The sequence below is a fragment of the Ornithodoros turicata genome, chromosome 6 (assembly GCF_037126465.1).
Source record: "Ornithodoros turicata isolate Travis chromosome 6, ASM3712646v1, whole genome shotgun sequence".
Lineage (NCBI taxonomy): Eukaryota > Metazoa > Arthropoda > Arachnida > Ixodida > Argasidae > Ornithodoros > Ornithodoros turicata.
Window position 1 is genome coordinate 45,052,461 of NC_088206.1, and position 22,573 is coordinate 45,075,033.

Below are 22,573 nucleotides of genomic sequence, written 5' to 3' on the forward strand. Positions count from 1 at the left end.
ACACATGAAATACGTGCTGATGTCTTACAGGTTCTGGAAGTCCGGGAACAGCTTGACAAGACTACAGATAGTGAGCCAGAATTTGAGGAATTGGCAGAAGGGGAAAAGGCCTTAGTCAGGGAAATGTGCAACGTATGTATCTTACCTGGGGATGCCATTTGAGATACATGTCATTAATATTTAGAACTAACTCTCTAATGTTATATGTACTACAAAGTATAGCTCACTTTGAAGAAGTGGTTTTTAAAAGGGACAATGCTGATACAGTGTCCTGTGTATGTTTCAAGATTTGCATGATTCACCTGGTAGCTGTGCAAACTGTACATAAAATTCAAAACAGCCAGTAGCTGTCAGAATCCCTTCCTTCCTCGACATACAGGTACTAGAGCAGCACAGGATGAATATTGCAATCATTTGACATTTTCAACATGTTGCAAAGTGATTGTTTAGTGACCATGTTCATTTCCCCCTCGTTTAACTTCAGGCAAAAGCGAGATCGCAGAATGGGAGACAATCCTCGTTGAAAGCCATTCCATTTTTCAATAATCCTGAAAGGTGCACGTGCAATGAAATATCCATAGTGAATGTTACAATGTAAATGAGACAAAACCACGCCAGTCAGGAGTGCAGGGAGCACAGCCAGCACCACCTAGATAGATAAAGCCTGCTTACTTGTCGACGTGACGTACAAAACTAAGAGTCAGCCAATCATGATACTGTTTTCAGCGGCCGTAGCCAATCACGAACGTGCTTTCAACGGTCGTAGCCATGGAGGTGAGCCACCGTCAGCCGCATGGGCAGCCACTGTCGTCTGCGAGTAGTGAACGTCCCTGCGTACTAAACTGGAAAACAAAATAAAGCGCAACATAGTCCCATATTTTTCTCAAGACTGATTTTCTGGAAAGCGTGTTGCACTTTTTAGTCTACAGGTTCCAATTTGCGAAGTTAGCTGCAATAATTTGCTAGACAAATTCAGACTTTGTGTCCATGTAGCGAAGGAGGGAGAGGAGGCATTAAGCAGGCCTTCTGTATCTAGGTGGCGTTGGCACAGCGCACATTCCATGTCAGAGGGCCACGTGCTTTGGTGCAATGGAGATGACTGTGATGATCAGATCTGCTGGCCAGATCAACTGCTTGCAGCCCAGATAAGCCTCTGTCGGTGAAGGTGATGAGATCCAAGAGATGAACTGTTTTGGTTTCGGTTCATTTGCATAGTGAATTTTGGTGATTGATATTTCACAGCATGTGCTTGTTTCAGGATTTTTAAAAGATGAATAGCTTTCAGAATCTCTCTTTTGACAGAAGTCCTCGTATTAAAGAAATAATGAATTTATGTAGTCATCTTGTAGTTAGTTACTCTCTTCGAAAGGATGTCTGCCTAGCCGTATAGCTCAACTGCAAAAGTGACATCTGTGCTGCTCTCGTTGCCTTTTTATAAAAATACTGGAAAGAAGAAAAGAAAAAAAAGCACCCTGTATAATGAACCATATATTGAAGTAAATCTGTAGTCCCAGTGTGTTGAAACACCAACCATGAACTGCTGATATGCTATAGTGGTTTAGCAGTCCAACTAACTTCACTATAAAGATGTTCTGAACTAGGGCATGTGGGCATTTCCATGCAATTCTGCACAGCACTGCTGTACCTCTCACAAAGAAACTCTTTCCACATGGCAGTAACCGAGACTTGTGTTAGAGCAAACAAGTACCTCTAGAGATAGTACTTCTGTTCATTTTTTTTTTATCTTTTTCTTTACAGATTGTGTGGCGCAAACTGGAAGATGGCCCAACGTGAAAATATCCGCTCACAATGTTTTAACTTATTGTATCATCATTAAAGCATGCATCCTTTCAGAGCTTGAAGCTTTTATTATAATATAGCAGAGCCTATACACTGTTGCTGAATGAGAGTCCTTTTGGAAAGTAGTAATCTCTCAGATATACGCTTCATAGAACAAAAATTAAGAAATACAGAACATGTTGTCAAAATATTGATAAATGCACATGCCATTATGAGATGGTTGTCTACCCATTGCTTAGCTGTTGAGTCAATGGAAGGTGAAATGGTATGGTAGGTTACGCAGAATCACATTCAAGATTCCATCTTGTGAACAAAGTTCCGGATCTGTTTTTCTATCTCTGCAAGAGTCTCTTGCTCAGATGCTCGTGGATGGGTCTTGACAAATTCAGCTATGGCCAAGAGGGCTTCGTTCTGAAAGAGCACCGAGGCTATAAGAGCAAATTGTGGGAAGCATGGTCCATTTAACCTTGAACACTGAACACTGGGCCATGCTACTACACTGTTCAGAATTGAATGAAAAGAGTATAATGTGATGAAAAACTTACAGTTCACTTACCCTGTGAGCTTCAATCTCGTCTTCCTTAGACAACTTCTCCCAGAAGTGGTGCAGCAACCGAGCACCGACTACGGTTTTGTAAAACTGTTCTGCATGCTCAACCTTCTCTAAGGTTAAGTACAGTCCAATCTGGAATGTGTGTTGCTAAACTAAGTTTAGTGCCAACAGTATATGGTATATCCTCGGTAATTTGATACCTCCAGTCTCAAAATGTCCTGGATTTGAGTAGTCACAAATAAAAGGAACATAAAATGGACCAGATAAGCATCATCCAGAATTGCATTTTTGTTGTCTCGTCACTTCTTAAAATAGTAGCCTTACAGAAGTCTTTCTTACACCAAAAGCTGTAAGGAGTGGACTCCATTAGGTGCATGTAGGTCACAAGTGATCTTCCATATGTATAGGAATATTTGTGTATATGCACACGAGCAACATTCCTCAGAATACTCCAGCGAAAGATAGGAATAACATCACAGCTTACTGCTGCCATGTAAGTGCGAACGCTCAACATCATGTCTTTTACATGCGCTGCTCACCGTGGAGAATATCCTGCACCGCAGCCACAAGATGTGGAACAAAGCAGCAGGAGGCAAGCAGGCTGGTGTAATGGTGGTGGTGGTGTAATGGCATACCTGCCAACCTGACAAACTCAAAATTCGGGAGCCTGCCCGCAGCGCGACCGGGGAGGGGGGGACGCATTAATTTTGTGCATTCAAAATAGTGCCACTGTATTGCAATTCCACTACGTCATAAGGAGCCACTATCGGGTGGAGCTGCGATGCATTTCGCACGGCCGCAGCCATTTCACGGATGATGCCAGTGGTCTTCGTCCGTCCACACCTGTAGCGCTTCACTTTTTGTAAACATCTTCCGGAACAGCGGTCGCATGTGGTCGCTTACGCTCCGTGGCTGGTTGTGCTGAACCAGAAAACCTGTGGAAAGGCACTTGGCATGTATGAGGAACACGTGCGGGTATTTCTTCTGTTTGGAGAACGCCATCGGAGGAGGTTAAACTACTGTACTAGACTGGACTGATGATAGGACAACAGCAAGCCTTCTCGAGAAACACGGACACAATGTGACACGCTATCTGCCACCACTTCCAGCCATGGATGGTCATGCCGCGAAACACGTGTTACGGGCTCTCTAATTCTTCAGGAATTCGTGTGCGCAGCTCTGAAAGGAAAATTAGTTAAGAAAAGCTCAAGGCCCAAATTTTCCGGGAGATTGGAGCGCTTGTTCGTGCAATCGGGAGACTGAACGAAATTCGGGAGTCTCCCGGATAATCCGGGAGAGTTGGAAGGTATGTAATGGTGATGGTGGTGAATGGGGTGTGCATTTCCTTGAGCCTGAGGAAGGGGACAAAGAAGGAGCCAACATGGAGGGAGTCAATTGCGGAGTCGTCAAGAGTCTTCTCGAGTGCCTCCACGTTAGTTCTGTCTGTGTCTTCGTCCTGTACACCCGTGTCTCTTCCCCTGACTCAAACAAATGCTACATTCTTCAGCCAAAAGATAGTGCATAGCAGACGACAGGAAAAGATGACGACAGTGTCATCTGCTACGTGCACATTACGCCATTCTCAATATTCTGGCACCGTGTGAATGCTCAACGTAACACATGGCAGAACCTCTGCCCTGTGAGTAATTTATTGCTCTTTCTTCCACTAGAATATTCCGTGAGGATGTCAAGTACTTGTCTGAATGTACATGTACATGTTACAATAGCGACTGGAATGGCCCTTTCCTGGCAACAAAAGCTCTGTATTCTGTTTGCTTGCTGTTGCTGGTTCCGAACAGCCCTCCTAGAATTAATCTGTCCTAAATAGGCATGGCCACCGCCTCACTGAAACCTCAAAATCTCTAGACAAGATGTCGGCCAAGTACTCGCACTGTGAAAACACGCAGCCAGCAGCAAATCTCCGAATACAATCTCAATATTAATCTCGCTACTGTGGATTGAAATTTTAATTGTGGATTTAATTTTGCTCAAATAAATAAACACCCAGAATTTTTTAAACATCCAGTGCATTGAATATCGTTCTCATTATACAAAGCATCCAAATTTCTAAAAATTCCTGGTGCACTACTCCACAAAAAATTATTTGATTCAGTACAAAGTTTTAATCTTTATGCAAACATCTGTCTTGTGTGAACAGACCAAAAGTGATGTGCATCATAGATTTTACCTAAAAAATAAATTTGTGCGATTAACAGTCATCAAATGTGTCAAACCCCCTCAAGTGCGCAAAAGCTGACCTGTGGTCACACTCACTGGATCGAAAAGAAAAACTGCACTTGGGAAAATGACCTGTACTTTTGTTGGAAGAGAAACTTAAAAGCTTAAATCACCTTCAAAGTCACTAGAGTTTACAAGGTCCTTGTATGGACCCAATGTTCCATAGGTTTAGCTTCGTCACAAGACCTAAAGTGCAGCCTTCTGCACGAAAGTCTCGTCTCATTAAAATTTAGATGCCCTCAACAGTCTTCTTTCTGTTGTGAATCTTTTTCAATAACCAAAATGGCTTTACAAAGCAGACGTGGCAAGCACACGCTCTACGTGGAGCAGACACAGAGAACCACACATTGTGTAAACTACAGATTGAATTCAGGGCTGTCCCAGTGTATTTCAAAACATGTCAGACTGACCATAGATAAATTGCTGCAGATGCGATGTAATCAGGGATTGGAACCAAGACTGAACCCGAACCGAACACCGCTAAAAATGCATATTTTTCATGAAAGAACTGATGTTCTGAGGCTGTTCCAGCCTCAGAACATCAGTTCCTTCATGTTCATCAGTTGCCGCCTGCTTCGATCCCGTCGTGCGAATGCGTGTATGAGTGTGCAAAAATGTAAGAGTGAAAGGAGGATGAGTGATTGAGAGTGGCTGGTTTGTCCCTTCAGATGACGCACCCTGGAAGTCACCCAGAAGGCGTGTTAGCTTAGCTCAATTGGTAGAGCCCTGGACCGGCAAGTCAGAAGATGTGGGTTCGAGTCCTACAGCTGGCTAACCTTTTCAGTGACTTTCATCTTTCATCGCATATTTTTCGCTACACCGGAACTGAACCGAACCAAAATATTTTTTCTCTCGCATTGAACTGAACCGGAACTGAAGTGAAATAAATTTAGACGGTTACTGGTTCGTGAAACGGTTCAGACATAATGTGCGTTGTGAGAGATCGGAACTACAATTTACACAGCAGATAGAGCAGCATTGCCAAAAAAATTTGAAACCGAACCTGAACAAAACAAAACTGCAACTCATGTGCGCGAGGTATTTCCTACTCACAGCTATTCGTTCACTCAGTTGTGTTAGTCTTGTGGTTGTCCTTTTTGCAGCTGTAGGCTGCACGATTTTTTTTGTCCAGCAACCCAAAGTCTTCGTTTTGGGCTGTGAAAATAACGGTCAGTCCCTGAGCAGGATATAAGAGGGTGGGTACGGCGAGTGAACATAGAGAGTACCTTATTTTCACGCGTATTAGCCGCACCGCAGATAAGCCGCAGGACTCGTTTTTAGATACATTTTGAAAATGTTTTTGCAGATAAGCCGCACTTGCAGATAAGCCGCGGGTAATACGACGTGACTGCTTTGTGCCCTAAACCAGTGATGCACAAACAAAATCAATAGAGACTCTCAACGCTCGTCGACGGCGTACTCCCTGCCTGCTGCCCTGTTCTCGTACTGGTCCGCGACGTCGACGACTTTTAGTTTGAAGCCGCTGTCGTAGCTGTGCCTCAGCGTTGGAGCCATGCCTTACCTCTAACTGCCGTGCCCGTGTCCACGAATCCACTGCTCAGGTCAAATGAGAACTGACGCCTAGCTGACCACGTTTTATCCCGATGTCAGGTGTATTGAACCCTTCCTGCCGACAAAGGAGACCGTAGGGAAGGCCATAAACCCTGTGGTCCACATTCCAGTGTCGGCATGATGTATAACAAAGGAGGTCAGTTCTAGTGTTCTACTAAGATCGGATTGTGGCCTTGTTGCGTGTTTTTTGTGGATTGATGAATTAGTGGTGTTCCAGGAGACATTAATCACTGTCACCCCTTTTGTTATAGCTGCGTGGGGGAATGTATTCGGAAGGTCAGCCCACTCGAATGTGGACCTGCCCCTGTTCAGTATTGTTCGTGCACTGGCAGGGCGGTCCTGTTCCGAAAAAAACATGAGGCGCTGTCGGCCCTTTCGTTTAATCCGGGGTATGGAGAAAATACCAGGGAAAAATAGCCATCAGATAAGCCGCACCCGTGGATAAGCCGCAGAGTGTCCGAAAAAAAAATATTCGCGCATAAGCCGCGGCTAATACGCGTGAAAATACGGTACAGCACGCTACTTTAACGTTGCACCTGAAATGCAGATCTGTAACACGCTGTGTTGCTGTGAACCAGTGCTGTGTTGGTAACAACAACAAAAGTAAATTTGTGTTATTTGAGAATCGTGTGCTTGCAATACATACAATGTTTATTACTAAAACAAAAAGTCCTACAAGCAACCTTCTAAGAGACCGCTAGGATAATGCTTTTAACTCATGGCAATTCTCAAAACGCACTTTCCTGAACCGGTTCGAACATATATTTTGCGCTGCTGCGGAGCTGAACCCGAACCGAACCGAACCAATATGCCTGAACCTGAACCGAAACACATAACGGTTCCGATTCCTGGATGTAATGTGGGTAACATAAAGCTGCCTTCTGTTGTTGCATATGTCTGCATTGAAAGCCAACTTATGACCAGTTGCAAAGAAGATAATGGAAGGTTCAGCCCCTAGGTGTGTTCATTTGGGAATCTCCTCTAGTGACTCAACCTGAAATGATACAACTAAGCAGTAAGAGTAACACATGGGTTGTCTAAAAGTGTTCCCACGTAAGAAGGCTAATCTTTTCTCATCATTTTTATACCATGGTATCAAATTGCCGAGGGACACAGAGACCCTTCACAAATCTACAAAAGGTGCACTTGGTTTGCGTTGCGTTTGTTTTTGCAGGTGCAGAGAATTATTGAAAAGAGAATGTTGCATCAGAGAGACAAGCAATGAAAACACTGCAAATTTATCATTCCTCTGTATAGGCCTGTTACACTAACCAGGCAGAGCTGCGATTTTACGACACATGCGCCCGAAACACGATCTACTCCCTAGTTCTCCGGCAGTCGGTCATTCTGGGCCTGCTGCGATTTCAGCGTAGAACCTTTCTGCCGTTTTTACTGATGTGCAATATTGTGCAAAATAAATCATATATTAGTCAACAGACATTCATTTGATGCTGTGAAGTGTAAGTTAGCTAGAACACGACAGACATGAGGTGTCCTACTCACATGTGCGACTAAAGTTACAGGTATTTTTCCGTTTAGGAGATTGTGAACTTTTACACACTGAACGGCACGTTCAACATGGGTGCGAACTTGAGCAATGTAGTCATTATCTTGCATCTACTGCTCTCAAAACTGCACACTACACATGAAGATGGAGGCGCCACTAGAATTGGATCTTTGTTCTCAGTATGGCCTTAAATTCCAGTAAGCCTAATCAGCACGAGGTACTTTGGTGAAATCATCTAATAAGCTTCTGTTCCTTTTGTCTATTCAAAGATTCACAACATATGTGTCACAGTTACACACGAAAACTCATTTCCGTCGTCTGTTATTCCAAACCTAGAATCACGTTGTTTCACATATTTGTTGCCCAACTTAATTACACCTGCTGTCTACCAAATGACATGTGAAACGTCTTGTCTCTGTCCTAGATAAAGGTAACTGGAGTCATTCCATTGAGAATCTTGTTAACGTTTACATCGCACAACGAACAGCACTAATCCAACGGTGGCTGCGATACCTTTCGAAAGGTGTGTTTGTAAAGCTGTAGAGACATGTTTACCTTCTGAATTTCTGTAGCTGTGGTTACGGCCAAAGAAGAATAACAACTAAGTTTTAATGTGGCGATGTTTTCACTCTGGAGCGCTCCTCAACGTCACCCATTCGCGGGAAAATATAGACACGGGAGGCCGCTGAGCTAGGGACTAGTTGTCAGCTGGCTCTTCGAAAAACTCCAGCGCAACAGGCCTATAATCCATTTTTCTTGTGTTCGCGCTAGCATGAGTAACACAGAATGACATCGTCGATCGGACGGGGTGGGTGGAGTTCTGACCACAACAGTGGCACAGAAAGTTGCATGGGATTACGTACCTCCCCTTTTTTTTTCCTCCTTTGATGATGGTTCTGTTGTATACCAGCCTTTGTATCCCCACCCCCACGTTGTCTATGTGCGTGTAAGAAAGGAAAGGCGCGACAGAAAAAATGTTTTTACAGAATAAAGCGGCTCAAGCCGGAGTTTACAGCTATCGATGACTGCCACGAAAACACTCGAGGCCTGCAAAGAAACAAACGCAACTGATAGGGTGCAGTGAACAACCACAACAGACACCCATGCCCTCATGCTGTGCTCTGCTCATGCACAACACTACGCGCTAATGCCTAAAATCTTCATGACGAGAAGATACGACAACAAACAGACAGGGTCCGTCCGAACAAGCAGTGCGAGAAGCATGCTGCTGTTGCTCGACACACAAGACATCGTGCAGAGGGCAAAGGTACTTTCATTTCTGACCTGCTCCAGTAATTCAAGATTGTCTGAGCTTACTTGCTGCAACAAATCGTCACAGTTCATTAAAAACGCCATCTCCGCGATACGTGATTTTCTCGGTTCCGTCAACACGGCGACAAAGAAGACAAACGCAGCGAGCGAATCTGATTCCCGGGCCAGGCCAGTGCCCGCTGCGCCACCTTTTAGAGGAGTACCAATGTTGGTCAGAGTTCTGCTTTTGGTTTACGTTTACCATTTACTATGGCGGCCATACGTTTACTAACATCAACCCGCACCGCTAATGATAAATGAAAACTTCTGATACGATAGTATTCTAATAACAATAACTGATATGTGTCCTGTGACAACGAGTTCATGTTCTTCCCTCCCCTTTCGATACTTGCTACTTTTTATTTCGTGCTAGCTCTGCGAAGCAACTGTGGCTATATGAGCGGCATACAGACGTGGATGGATAGAGAGAGGACAGCAGACAGGAGTTGGAGACAGGGATTGTCAGTTTCCATCCTGGACCGACTTCAAGGGGAACTGTGCCGACATTCGTCTGAACATGAGAGAACTGATGTTCTGAGGCTGGAACAACATAGAAGGGACAATCACATACAAGGCCTCAAGTTAACCTTTTCAGTGACTTTCATCGTTAATTCGTCTGACGTTATCAGTTCATTTTTAACGATATATTGTTAACCGTAGATTTTTTAGAATTTATTGTTAAAAGTGGATAGTTACGCGGTTTATTTTTAATGGTGGATTCTTAAGCGTATATTCTGGGCGTTTTATTTTTAACGGTGGATACCTACGCGATTATTCTTGAGCGTTTATTTTTAACGGTTTCAAATAGGTTACACCCGAAGTTATGTACAGGGTGTGTGCAGAAAAACATGACCCGCATTTTTACATGTAACTCGTTGTCTACTTAGCCGAGGAACTTCCGGTGGCGCATGACGGCGCATTTATGCGTGCGAAATCTGTAGAAAAATTGTGGAAGCTACACCCAGCTTAAAAAATAAACGGAACAACGAAAACGTCGGCTTCCGTGCATCAGAATAGGGCAACATGGTGGACAATAGGGTGTATGTGAAAGGGCAACGTGGTGCACGTAGGAGAGTTGTGTTCAAGTACCGCTAGGGGAGCTATCAGTGCATAAATCGAAACGATGTCCCACATGGATGCTCATCGGCAGTACCCCTAGCGGTGCCTGCAAATAACTCTCATGAGACCGAAATGCACTACCGTGCACTGTCATGACCGCCCTATTCTAATGCATGGAAGCCCATGTTTTCGCGCTCAGTTAATTTTTTTACACTGAGTATGGCTTCCAGGATTTTTTTGTAGCTTTCGCACGCATAAATACGCCGTCGTGCGCCACCGGAAGTTCCTCGGCTAAGTAGACAACACTGATCTCTATGTATAAAGGCTGGATCGCGCACGGGAGAGGGGCTCGTGGGGGAGAGGCGTGCATTCGGGCCGCCATGTTGGGAGGCCCTAAAACGCAGTGTGTGCCCATAGAAAACAATGGGAGGTAAGGGAGATTGTGAGTATTTATTTCGCTGCAGGCGTTGATCGTTGTTTGTCATCACTCAATTTTGTAAGGTGCCAGTATACTGATGTATCCTAACAGTATTTCACTGGTGTCCTGTCATTCGATTCTTAATTACGTTATGTTTTGCATTCCGAAACTAGACCGTCACGGCAGTGCAGCGCTGGGGATTGTACTACAGTACGTTTCCCAGCCAATATTTCAATAAGAAACGATGTGAGGTTAGCAACAACCATGTATGTAATATCCCGTGCTGCGTTCTGGACAAAAATTGTTCCATAAAGAACGGTCCGGGATGATATATACTCGCATGGCAGAAAGAGATCGTACTAGAATCACAGCCGTTGTCTTAGTCGTGTATGGGTTTAGTATGATTTATATCAAGCATCGCCGCAGAAACAGTCTTTTAGTGAACGACAGCGGTGCTTTGCCTCGCAAATATGGACACACCGAAGCAGCCCTAAATACTTCACGCAATTAGATCACGCTCGTTAGGACAGTTAAACAGGTAGTGATGTAAGCTTAATCAATTAAGTTACTTAGAAAGTGGTAACACCTCCTTGAGACACAGGACTTATCTCTTTTTGAAGTACAGCCCTTCTATGTTTGTTTGCTTCTTCCTTTATTTGTTCTGATTATTTGCAGGCGCGGTTGTGCCAAACTGAATGTCCTTCTCCAGCACTCACATGCTTTTGTTGAATACAATTGCAGCGTGAGAAAAGCTGCTTGGGGACGGGGTCCTGCTATCCAGTGCTGACTTTGTCATGCTTGTTATGTGGAGCATGTTCCAAAAAATGCAGCTCCGCATATGGTCTTCAAGTTGCAACAGGACTATTTGGAGCTTGAAACAGTTGTGATTTTGTCATTTTGGCCCTCGTGTACCCAGTCTGTGAAACGCAAACAAAAAAGTCTAACACGATATGCTTTTGTAATGAAGATCACTGATGATGAGTAAAGAGAATATACGAGTTCAAGCTTATTCAATATTTTATATCTTTCATTATATTATTCAACATTTTATGTCAAGTTTATACAACATCAAGTGTATTCAAGTTCAAGATTTATTTCTTGCACTTATGCGTTTCAGGATACAATGAACGTGCAGGGAGGTCGCAAAAGGCTACATTTATTGTTTAGTGACCTTGCTACAATGGCAATATATATTTTAGGAATGACAATGGTCAGGTACGCTCTCTAAATTTGTAGCACTCAATTTTAGGTTGGAATGAGCAATGAATAGCAACTTCCCCACTGATATTTTCTCATATATGCTAAATTTTAAATTTAATGTGATCAAATATGTGATAACACAATAATAATATATAAGAATATAATATGTGATAAATGAATGTGATCAACAGTAGATGTAAACAACATGAGTAGCCAGAGAAGTGCATTCTCAATAAATAATTGTCTTCTTATAGCGTATATGTGCATGCCTATTAACTGAAACAATTATCACAGTTCCCTGACAAGTTTTAATTTCTGAGAGTGTACTGTAGAGGCTGCTTAGATCTACAACAGTTCATACAAGGTATTATATACTGTGAATGCCTTTAAAAATCCCATGTGACACAAATGCCTTTACTTTCTGGAGCTGCTGTGGTAGTCAAAGTTTGTGGGCATTACGCTGGTTCTGCACCCATTTCTTGAGTACGTCGAGGCAGCTGTGAAGTAACCTGCATTGATGATATTTATTCCAATTTTTATGGTGCATCGACAACAAAGGAAATAATACATCAGAACATTGGTTTGGGTGCAACCAGTTAAAAATGAATATGTTGTTTAATAAATGCATTGGACAAATGTTAAAACATCAGTTTAAAACATGGTTTACAATCCCTGCATCTTCTAATAATTAAAAAGATTAAAAACTATTCTAAAGAGAATATGGGGAACTCTTCTAAAAAGAATTATAATCTCTAATTATTATATTGCTGGGTTAAGGAGCCTAAAGTGTAAGGTGTGTTTCTGATGTGAACATGTAAGAAAATATGCAAAACTGAGAGAGGCTAACCACAGTGCGTGCACTGAGGTTGTTCCTTCCTGTAAAGTAGAAACCAGTGGATGAGGAACGTGATACTTACCTGTACACCCAGCCGTATCACACTGCACAGATTATTCACTGGGTAGCCCTCATGACGAAACCTGTATTGAGAGACCACTTTTGCCTTAGAAACTGCTTCAAATAGCACGACACGCAACAAATTATTACTATCGTAACAAGCTGACGATACAGCTCAGACACAAAGGCGTTATTCAAGTCGCGCCACACCACCGTTACGTAGGATTCTTTGTCACAAATCAAACCAAGGCACAAAACAATACCAATACATGAAAAAATGTGACAATCGTGGTCTTATTATGACGTAATACCGAACTTGTGCGCGAAGGTAATTCAAAGAAATGAATGTGGCACTTGCTTCAGCAGAGAACACCGTGTACCATGCTAGCAATGCATGCAAAAAAGCACTCGAGTGTTCGCACATATATTGATGACAACACTACCTGTGTAGTGTAACATGTTCTTTCAAGCATATTATGCACTCAAACTGTATTTGCCGCCGGGTAAAATGCAAGTGTGCTCGATTGAACGTCGGAAGAGCGATCAAGCAACCTGCATCCAGTGCTCGTTTTGGGCAAAAAAACACCTCATAATGGTCAAATAAATGTCCAGAATGGACGCCTATTTATTCCTTGATGAAGAGTGACTCACCTGTATATGTTTAGGCCCCGTAACCTTGCCAGTACGGTTGGTACGACCGTAATTGCAAGAAGTTGCCATGATCGCTGCGGCGGCTGTTGTGGGCACCGTAAGATGGCGGCCGGTTTCTTCACGCTCGCGCTCCCTATCCGCGATCCAGCCTTTTACAATCGAGATCAGTGGTAGACAACGAGTTACATGTAAAAATGCGGGTCATGTTTTTCTGCACACACCCTGTACATAAACGTCGTTTTTTCGTGTTTATTTATTTCTAAGAAAAATACGCCGTCCAGTTTTTACTCGTCACTGAACCACAAAATCTCCAATTTGGAGTTTCATTGCAAGAAGGGCAAGAATAGCAACGAAATAGGAATATTTAAATTTTGGCTCCTGCGGAGAATTTCATGTTTTGCAGTCTACGTACACTGACAAAGGGGGGCAAGGGGGACGCGTGAGAGGGACGAAGTGTGTCTCCCCTGTCTCCCCCATCCCCTGTTCGCGTTTCTGGAAACATGGCAGAGGGTGAGTTTGTGGACTGGAGGTATTAGGGTAGGTTTCTATCGATAAGGCATGCGATGTGTTGTCGGTTAGATATACCCGGGTACAGTACATTCTGTAAAGCTGTTCAGCTCAATATGGTAGGAGTGTACCAGCGTTGTGTTGTATTAATGGGCATTTCCTGGTGCAGATCATAACAACGCGGCGAAAAGCCAAGTCGTCGAGGACGCACAAGTAGCAGCAGAAAACGTCGCGGCAGTAGTATCCGAGAATTCCCAGGTATAGTGCACGGTTATCTCGAACAAATGATCAATTTGGTGTTTTGAAGGCGGACAAGGAAAACATCGGCGTGAGCGTACCAAAGAAACCCAAGTTGGAAGCAGACTTCCAGGCGCTATCAACGCGGCAGTACCTCGACCAAACTGTTGTCCCAATCTTACTTCAAGCACTTTCCACTCTTGCCAAAGAAAGGTAACGTCCAACAAGATACACAGCATTTTGAGGGAGACCCCCTTTCACTGCGCTGCACCCTAAAGTGCAGGTGAATAGGAAAATACACAGAAATTAGTGAAATATTGCGCGGGGAACGCGCGTAGCACATCGTTATTTGTAATTGTGTGAGTTACCAGTTATTAACGTTCTGTTCATTGGGGGAGGAGGGATCTTTCATTTCTTGATGGAGACACTTTGGTCCAACACCCTCTAGAGTACACACATAAATCTTAGTGTTTCCACTCGCTCAAAAGGGTCTTTACTGTCTGCAAACAAGCAAAACTGTCTCGAACGAGATTAAAAAGCCAATGAGCTGTAGCATCTCACAACAACAAAAAAAAAAACTAGACTAGGGACGACAAAAAGAACATGCATGTTTTTTAGCTTCGTTGTGTAGTTTCGTCTATTTTGTGCTGCCCATTGCTCGCGCTTGTTTCATCGTAGATTTCGTCCACACCAGCTGGCCTCCGTTTACGCTATTTTACGTAGTTACGCATGTTCATCTGTGTTCTCTTTCTTCAAACGCAGTTAAGAATTGATTGAAATATGGCAGTTCTTTCATATTCTTAGGCACCTTGAGGCTTGTTGTGTGTTTGTCTGTTTGCGTTCCAGCCTCGGAATAGTTAGTTTCCAGCAGCTGAGTGTTTTACAGATCAGAAATTTAACCAGACGAGAAAAATTCAAGTGGGCCAAAAAGAGAATGCCGGCAGCTTCCCCAAGGCTAAACCGAATGTCATAGAACGCTTGCTGACACAGTTCGCACAGGAGGTGATAGAGAGCCTCCCTCAAAAGCCTTCTATTCTGACCAGATTCTCTGGCTTTCACATTCCCAGTACTCGTACAGTATGGCCCCGTATGCGTGTGCGCATGTGCAGCCACCTGCTGGCAGCCGCCATCTTAAGTATGGGGAAAATATCTACTTTTTTAGGCTTTGTGGATAGCAGAATTTTTTTGGCTGAGACTTGACGATGATTTGTACTCGTAATGCTTGTGAGGCGATATCGCTCTTTCTGCATGTCTTCTCTTGCTACTTGCCACACGATGTGCCTGTCCGTACGACTATTGCTACGACTACTGAGGGGAAACATGGCATTCACCGCTCTTGTGCTAGGGGTTACTCAAATTGGAAATGATCCCTTGTTTCGTGCTACAACGGAAGCAACTCCAACAATCATACAGATGTTTTGCAGAGGTGTCATCTCTACTTTTTACTTTTAAAGGGTGCTCTCGTACTCATCTCTTACTTTGGCCCATGTATGGTGTAACTGTGCCCACAGGCAAATGGTATCTGATACAGAACATATTGACAAACAATTAATGAATTTGTTTTTGTGATTTTTACACACTAACTTTTTCCATGTGGCGTAAACACATCAAGCCGAAAGTCATTTTTGAACACAAGATTATTATGCATGAAAGAACATGAAAGAACTGATGTTCTGAGGCTGGAACAACATAGAAGGGACAAACACATACAAAGCCTCAAAGCCTCATCTTTCATCGACAAGATTATTGTCAAACTTTCTAGTCACTGCCATCGGGTAAAGTGGTATATTTTAGAAATATATTTAGTTAAAACACAAGTACCAATAATTGCCTTATCTCTTAGAACCATTTTGCCTGCCAATATCTTTTTTTCCAGTATCAAATCCCTAACTACCTTGCCTCCCAAAATCCCATGAGATAACAGATCTGGGTAACCAGCATCACAGAGATGAACACGCTGCCAGCTTATAGAACCATAAAGGTGGTGCAAACATGACACTTATAAGGGTGCATAATTTTTTCATTCCATTTTTTCATTGACTTATAAGGGTGTTAGAAGGTTGGCCAATGATTTCTCCCAATTTAACAGTTCATTAATGGCAACCAATAGGTGAAAAAATGGGCTTCAGGTTTAGTTTACCATAACTCCAACACAATGTGGGGGGCAACGACAGTCGTACAAACATCATGTCTTTCCCGCGTTCCTGATGCGCATGGTTTTGGGTGCGGCTCGTATGCATAACAAAATTGGCGATAAATATTTTAACGTAGCCGTGCATTTCAGGACTTGTAAAAAATAGGGTGACTGTAAATAATTAATAACTGGCTGTAATTCTGCTATCTTACATTTTCCTCAAAAACCTCTGACTAATGGGTTAATTAATGAATTTTTGGTAATGAGTGATCTAGTAGCTACAGACTCTCTTCAGCAGGATGTCTGCCTGATGGATAAAAATAAACACCCTGTAGAACGTCTGACTGTATTCTTTAAATAAAAAAACCACAGGTCCGGAGATTTCAATTTGCCAGATATGAAACAGGCTCAATGACACATGTAACAAGAGTTCTGAAATGTTGTTGAAAGTTTCAATTTAACATGGGCAGTAAGAATATGATATGTCGGGCTACAAATACTACGAAATCATTATTGGCCTTAGTTATGCATAGTCATTCTGCAATGATGCTGTACTTCACAAGCACAACGTGGAGCTGGATCTCTAATTGCCGTCAATACCCACCTCCCATGTTTCCGGGTCACTCACCTTGAACAAACTGATGAATGTGTTTGAATTAAACTCAAGCTCAAGTGTAACGTCAAATTACTAATTGGAAATCACTACTTCCCACCAGCTTTCGATGCAAGCTTACTTGACAAGTACCTCAGTACTCTTGAACAAAAAACTTGTTGATATTCCGGACAATATTTCCCACAATACCACAATATTCCCACAAACACGTGCTCGTACATGCTGCCCGATTTCCGAACACCCAGGACTTCCAAAATTGGTACAAGCATGCTTCAACGGCTAGCTTCTAATTTCTGATAGAAAAGTCCTGCAATGCATGTTTGCCCGCGTCATACAGATACAAACAAGAAGTGTGTGGCCTTTGTCTTCATAAATATAAAGACGGACACGTTGACCGTCAGCCTAATGAAACGTTGGCTGGAGACAGCGAAGGGAGCACACGCTGCCGCAAACGGTGATGACGAGGGTGCCTCGTGCAGCCGGAGCGCAAAAGAATGTAAGCGGAAAACTCGCACGTACTTGCCAGAATACTTGAAGTTTGTGGTCTGTGAATTGGTTCTCATCGCTTCCGGGGGTCCGTCACCGCCAAAAGTTTGGGAAACGCTGATTTAAAGTGCCACTACGGACTAAATCTCGTGTCTTCAGAATCCTACCAAAGTTATGTTACTGAAATCTTTTTGTCTCACTTTACATTCCTGCAAAATATTTTGACTCTACGTGATGCAAAAGCTAGAGCAAATTTATTTTTATTTTTGAGAACTGTGACGTCATATTAGGCTCCGACGGAGCGCCCGGTTCTCATGTGGCAATGTTGTCGCCCTTCACGTCTTCTGGGGGCTCACTACTTGCACTCCGTTAGTGGAGCCCCCTAGTGACATGTCCTCCGACTGCTCCGACCTTCGAGAAAACACAAAGAGGAAGAAGATATCTCTCCCATTTTCTCCTCTTTCGATCAGCCTCACATGACCCTCCCCAGACGCTGGCGTCGTTGCTAGGAGACGAATGCCCTCTCCAGAACATGACATCATTGTAATTTGTGGAGTTATGATTACATCACCCGCTCCTCACGTCACAGAAACTTGTGGAGGCTCAGCAGATCTTCAGAAATTGACAGAAATGCACAGCGTTCGTAAACAGGATTGAAATTTCGCATATAGAATCCTTGAGGCACCTTCTTTTCATGGACTAAATAAAATAAACGTCGTTTCCCGAGACCTGAGTGGCACTCTAATTAAGCACTATTGTACTAGTGGCCTGCAGGTTCTTACATTGACCAACGCAAGAGATATTTAAATGACCATATACAAGAGCATGCTTTAAAAGTAAAAAATAAGGATTGCACCACTGAAATGGTAAACATTTGGATGAATACAAGGGTTGCAGTCTATTATATCGGGAGACTATTGTGAATGTCAGAGAGGCTGACCAGAATACAAGACTTTTGATAGATATTCTATCTCCTGCTGTGCAAACTACGTCAGCAAGCTTATATGACCTTTGGTCCAGTTTTGGGAAATCTCATGACCTTCCCTTTCTGGGTTCAGATCTTGAACTTATCAAGGTTTTGTAACGTGCATTAAATGCATCACTTTGCCCATGATTCACCACAAGCTCCAGTGTGAAAGCCAATTGAGACGATGGTTTAAAATCCCAGCCTACCCAAATGCTTTTCACGTGCCGTCGTGTGACGTTAGGTGCGTGCCAACTTCAAATATAATGGTAGTGCTTGCTATGTGAGAGTTCAAGATTAGGGTCCTGACCCACATGAATTTTTCCGTTCGGCTCAAATTTCACCTCAGGTCACGGAAAGCTCGAATGAGTGAGCAGTGCTTCTGCTAACATCCTCACTTATGTTGAACATAACACAAGGAGGCAAGCGAGCTGGTGTGCAGATGTAGAGGGCAACATGTCCTTGAGCTTAAGGAAGGACCAGGACGGAACAGCAACAAGACAGGACGAGGCTCAGACCAGCAATAACAATGTTATTGCTGGTCTGAGCCTCGTCCTGTCTTGTTGCTGTTCCGTCCTCGCACTTCCTCAAGCTCAAGGAAATGTTGCTTTCTATATCCTCACTTAGCCAAACCAAGTGAAATAAATGGAACAGAAGGAGGGATGTCTCATGGTCATAGCGCCTACAGCTGCTACATGGAGGAACTTTGCATTCTCAATGAGCATGCTCACTCATGCCCAGTGTGGTGAAAGAGCTGAAGTGGGGGGTCACAAGTGCCGACCTCTGGTTTTCACCAAGTGGTCAAGTCATGTCAGTTGCCATAGCTCACATGTTGAAGCCAGACATGATTTGTGCTGTGCCTCACTTTTCAAAAAATTTTCTTTCTTGCAGGCCATCCAACCCCATTGAGTACCTGGCAAACTACCTACTGCGTAACAAGTCGCAATTTGAACATGGGAGCTCTTCGGTAAATGGGCAAAACTCAGCATAGTTGTCATCTGCAAAGTGTGGTGCATACTATCACCAACATTTTTGTTAGAATTTATTTACCAGTCTATAACACCAGTAGCACCAAAGTTGGCAACTGCAATGTTGCAGATGCCCACACCATTTTTTATATATGTAATATATTATGGGAAATGCACCTAGTGAGGTGCCAGCAGCAAAACAATGTTTTCAGGTTGCGACAGGGAAAATTGAAGTCAATCATGTTGTAAATTTTTGTTCACTGCACAAAGCCTATACTGTGCACCATTTTGTTCTCCATGCAGCAGTGGGTATTGTTCACAGATAGTAATAAATTTAATCGGCACAACATTTGCCTCTTGTCATGTCATTACATTGCGGTCAGTAGTAGAGTATTATGTGCGTGACAACATGAAAACAGCATAACACTGTGTCAACATCTCTGATCTTTGACTGAGATCTCCAGTCCGCAGAAGTAGAAACCAGAGCGAGCTCGCACGGCACACTATGAGAGATGGAAAAACTCAAAACCTCTGCTGGTGGTAGCCATGGTCGTACTGCAGACTGGGAGGTTGTGGGTTGGAAACCTACCACGGGCTTTGCTGCCTGAGGTTTTCCCTGGGTTTTGCGGCAGACTTTCCAGATGAATGTCCGCACAGTTCCCCTGCAGGATGTACACTACCCCTCCCTGTCCTCTCACCATGTGTCCATGTCTGCATGCTGCTTATATCCAAAGTTGCTTCACGGCGCTATTGCAGAATTAAAAAAAAATCAAAATCTCTGTGCATCTTGCAGATTTTTATTTTAGACACAACCACTTTTTTCGCCTCCTCTGCTGCATTCAATCCCTCTCAACACACTGGTTGTCGTTCAGCAAAGCGTAATGTACCCCCGCTTTGTTATGCAATAAAATCAAAGGTAAACCTTGTCTTTGCTGTTTCCAAAACTCCTATACGCAAAGTAGGCAGACCGAAGAAGAAATAAAAATGAGTATACTAGCCACGCTTATCTCTTCAGTATAAATAAAGCAGGGGTGTGCCATGTATTGGGGAACAGCTAGCCATTGGAGAGGGAGGGAACACAGCAGAGATGGATACAAAAAGACGACAGTAACATACCTTGAGCATGAGGGAACGAGAGGACGCACAAAAAAATAGACAGGACAGAGCGTCCTCTTGTTCCCTCAAGCTCAAGGTATGCTACCGTCATCAAACCTTCACCAGCTCACTTGCCTGCTCGCCCTTATTTTACAAAAAGAAGCCAGATCTAAAATGAAGCTCTGCAAGACACGCAGAGATTTCACCTTTATCCATATCTCATGGTGTGCCGTGCAAGCTCGCTGTGGTTTCTATTTCTGTGGATCGGAGATCTCTGGGCTTTGGTCTGATACTTTCTAATTTACACCACCAACACATTTCGACACCACCATATCGGAAATAGGAGGGCCATTCCATGCCAAATGATCCAAACATGCCGCGTGAGCATCACTGATACGTTTCTTTTTTTTTTTTTTTATTGTGCAGGCAGAGGGCTTCAAGTGAAGAGTAGTTTCGAAGGTCTCTGCTCAAAATATATTTTCTTCAATATGTTTCCGCCGAGTGGGAAAAGTGTACCTTACATTTTCGCAAGTAATTGGTTCATGCTTAATTCTATAACTTTCCAAATGTGATTTTTATGTCATTGGGTGATGCAACACACTACCCTGTACAACACATGCAAAATAGGTTTACCCCTCTAATAGGATGCTATTTTCTTTATATATTTGTCATTTTTTACTGCCTCCATTTTAGAATTCACTGGTAAAATAAACACTGTTTCATGCTGTATGGTGTTCCAGGTGTACACAAACAAAATTTCCACCCATACTAGCGACACTTGAAAACGAAAGTTTCACAAATTTGGGGGTTTTCGAACTGGGTTTTCGGGATGTGGTGGTCCAGATAAAAATAACAGCATTGTGTGGTTCAATTGTAGAATGCCTCAATTATGTGCTCCTAAGAAACTAGAACAGTACTTTTTGACTTGCGCAAGAAAATATTTTTTTTAGACCCGTGTTTGCACGTAAATGCGTGGTATAAAGTACTGAAACGTGCCCCAGGAAAAGACACTGCAAGGTGAGATGTTGGGCATGTTGCCCCCCGGCGCTACTCTGCCACAAAGGACACAGCATGTCACATTCATGCAATCAACCTGCAGCGCTGGGCTTTCTCAATTTTTTTAAAACTTCCTCATCGCTTTTTTGTACGGTTTTAGTTTGTCAAAGTTCTTTCATACTGCAAATATGCGAATAGCTCATGGCAAGTTTTCCCTTTGTACATAGGAAACTGCAGAACAGACGAGCGTCATGGGGAAACCATCTCATATATTCTTGGATATCTGAGAAATTTTCTTTCCAATAGAAAACTAAGTTCATTTACCACAACTGTTGTTTCAGAAATCATTTTGAAGTTGTGGAACTTCATTGTGCCAGGTACAGGGCCATTCCAAGCTGAATGATTCAAACATCCCACTGGACCATCACTGATATTCGAGGGAAAAGTAGTTTCGAAGGTCTCTTTTCAAAAAATATTTTCTTCAATATCAAAAGTACTCAAAAGTTTTCGCCGAGTGAGAAAAGTGTACGTTACATTTTTGTGATTAATGGGTTTGTGCTTAATTCTATGCATAGATCGAGAAGTTACGCGTCAAAAAGAACTCGTTGCGAGTTAAGTTACCCTGTGAAAAATGTAACTAAGTTAATAATGAAGTTCTTCAGTCTGAAATGTAACTCGCAGTTACGGAGTTACTGGAAAAAAGAACGAGTTACTTTGGATACAGAATAGCAGTACACAGGTGCAGCTCGTGTGAACCATTGAATTGACCTTTAGTTTCTTTTGGAGGAGTGCAACACACTTAGATCATGATGGGAATTGATGTTCTGAGGCTGGAACGCATAGAAAGGACAAATACATACAAAGCCTCAAGTGCCTAAGAAATTAATGATAAAAGAAGGAAGTCACTGAAAAGGTTAGCCAGCTGTAGGACTCAAACTCACATATTCTGGATTACCGGTCCAGGGCTCTACCAATTGAGCTAAGCTAACAAGCTAACACACCTCCCCAGTGACTTCCAAGGGTGCGTCATCGAAAGGGACAAACCAACCACTCTTTAAGAGTAAACTCGCCGTGACGGAAGCCGCTGCCCGCTAGCGACTGCCAGGAAAATCAATGTGCGCGGCCGACTAAGGCAAGCGAATCAACGCTGCCACCACCGGAAAATTAGATTGCTAAAATGTTGCTAAAATTGACAGGGCAAGCCAGTGAATCGTGGCTATTGCTCATGCACCATCGTTTTATGGCATAAAATGCCATGAAAGAACCCAAGAGAAAGCAAGACAACAAGTGGACGTGCGTGAAAAGCGAAGTAATTAAAAGTAAGTAGCTTGTAACTTCGCTCAAGTTACTTCGACAAAGTTACCTGAAA

At 43.1% G+C, this 22,573-nt stretch overlaps 3 protein-coding genes and 2 long non-coding RNA genes across 9 annotated transcripts in view; 3 read left to right on the top strand and 2 right to left on the bottom strand.

Annotated features, from left to right (window-relative positions):
- The window catches only part of LOC135396594 (coiled-coil domain-containing protein 85C-A-like), a 21,195-nt gene extending 19,342 nt beyond the window's left edge, over positions 1-1,853 (top strand). For 3 of the 4 annotated variants that reach the window (XM_064627638.1, XM_064627640.1, XM_064627639.1), the window contains exons 8-9: positions 31-132; positions 1,037-1,853. In XM_064627638.1, coding sequence (XP_064483708.1) covers positions 31-132; positions 1,037-1,099 — 165 coding nt within the window. In that variant the 3' untranslated portion in view covers positions 1,100-1,853. The remainder of the gene's footprint in view (positions 1-30; positions 133-1,036) is intronic. The other variant, XM_064627642.1, reaches the window with a different exon arrangement.
- LOC135396595 (uncharacterized) lies at positions 1,849-9,122 on the bottom strand. Of its 2 annotated transcripts, none has more exons than XM_064627644.1 (3): positions 8,988-9,122; positions 2,357-2,485; positions 1,849-2,211 (listed from the first exon to the last, which is right to left on the bottom strand). In XM_064627644.1, the coding sequence occupies exons 1-3, from the start codon at positions 9,024-9,026 to the stop codon at positions 2,092-2,094; spliced, it is 288 nt and encodes a 95-aa protein (XP_064483714.1). In that variant the 5' UTR covers positions 9,027-9,122; the 3' UTR covers positions 1,849-2,091. The 2 variants fall into 2 exon arrangements, with proteins under 2 accessions (XP_064483714.1, XP_064483713.1); XM_064627643.1 differs by having other exon boundaries at positions 8,955-9,122.
- Positions 9,123-10,404: 1,282 nt separating this feature from the next.
- On the top strand, positions 10,405-11,472 carry LOC135397958 (uncharacterized). Its single transcript, XR_010423912.1, has 2 exons — positions 10,405-10,470; positions 11,134-11,472. It is a non-coding gene; the product is annotated as an uncharacterized LOC135397958 (long non-coding RNA).
- Positions 11,464-13,299, bottom strand: LOC135397957 (uncharacterized). The gene is made up of 3 exons (XR_010423911.1): positions 13,205-13,299; positions 12,576-12,636; positions 11,464-12,167 (listed from the first exon to the last, which is right to left on the bottom strand). It is a non-coding gene; the product is annotated as an uncharacterized LOC135397957 (long non-coding RNA).
- A 307-nt stretch (positions 13,300-13,606) lies between these two features.
- Positions 13,607-19,462, top strand: LOC135396596 (protein dpy-30 homolog). The gene is made up of 4 exons (XM_064627645.1): positions 13,607-13,714; positions 13,881-13,969; positions 14,019-14,161; positions 19,037-19,462. Exons 1-4 carry the CDS (start codon positions 13,705-13,707, stop codon positions 19,134-19,136), a joined length of 342 nt encoding a protein of 113 aa, XP_064483715.1. The 5' UTR covers positions 13,607-13,704; the 3' UTR covers positions 19,137-19,462.
- Positions 19,463-22,573: the final 3,111 nt, after the last annotated feature.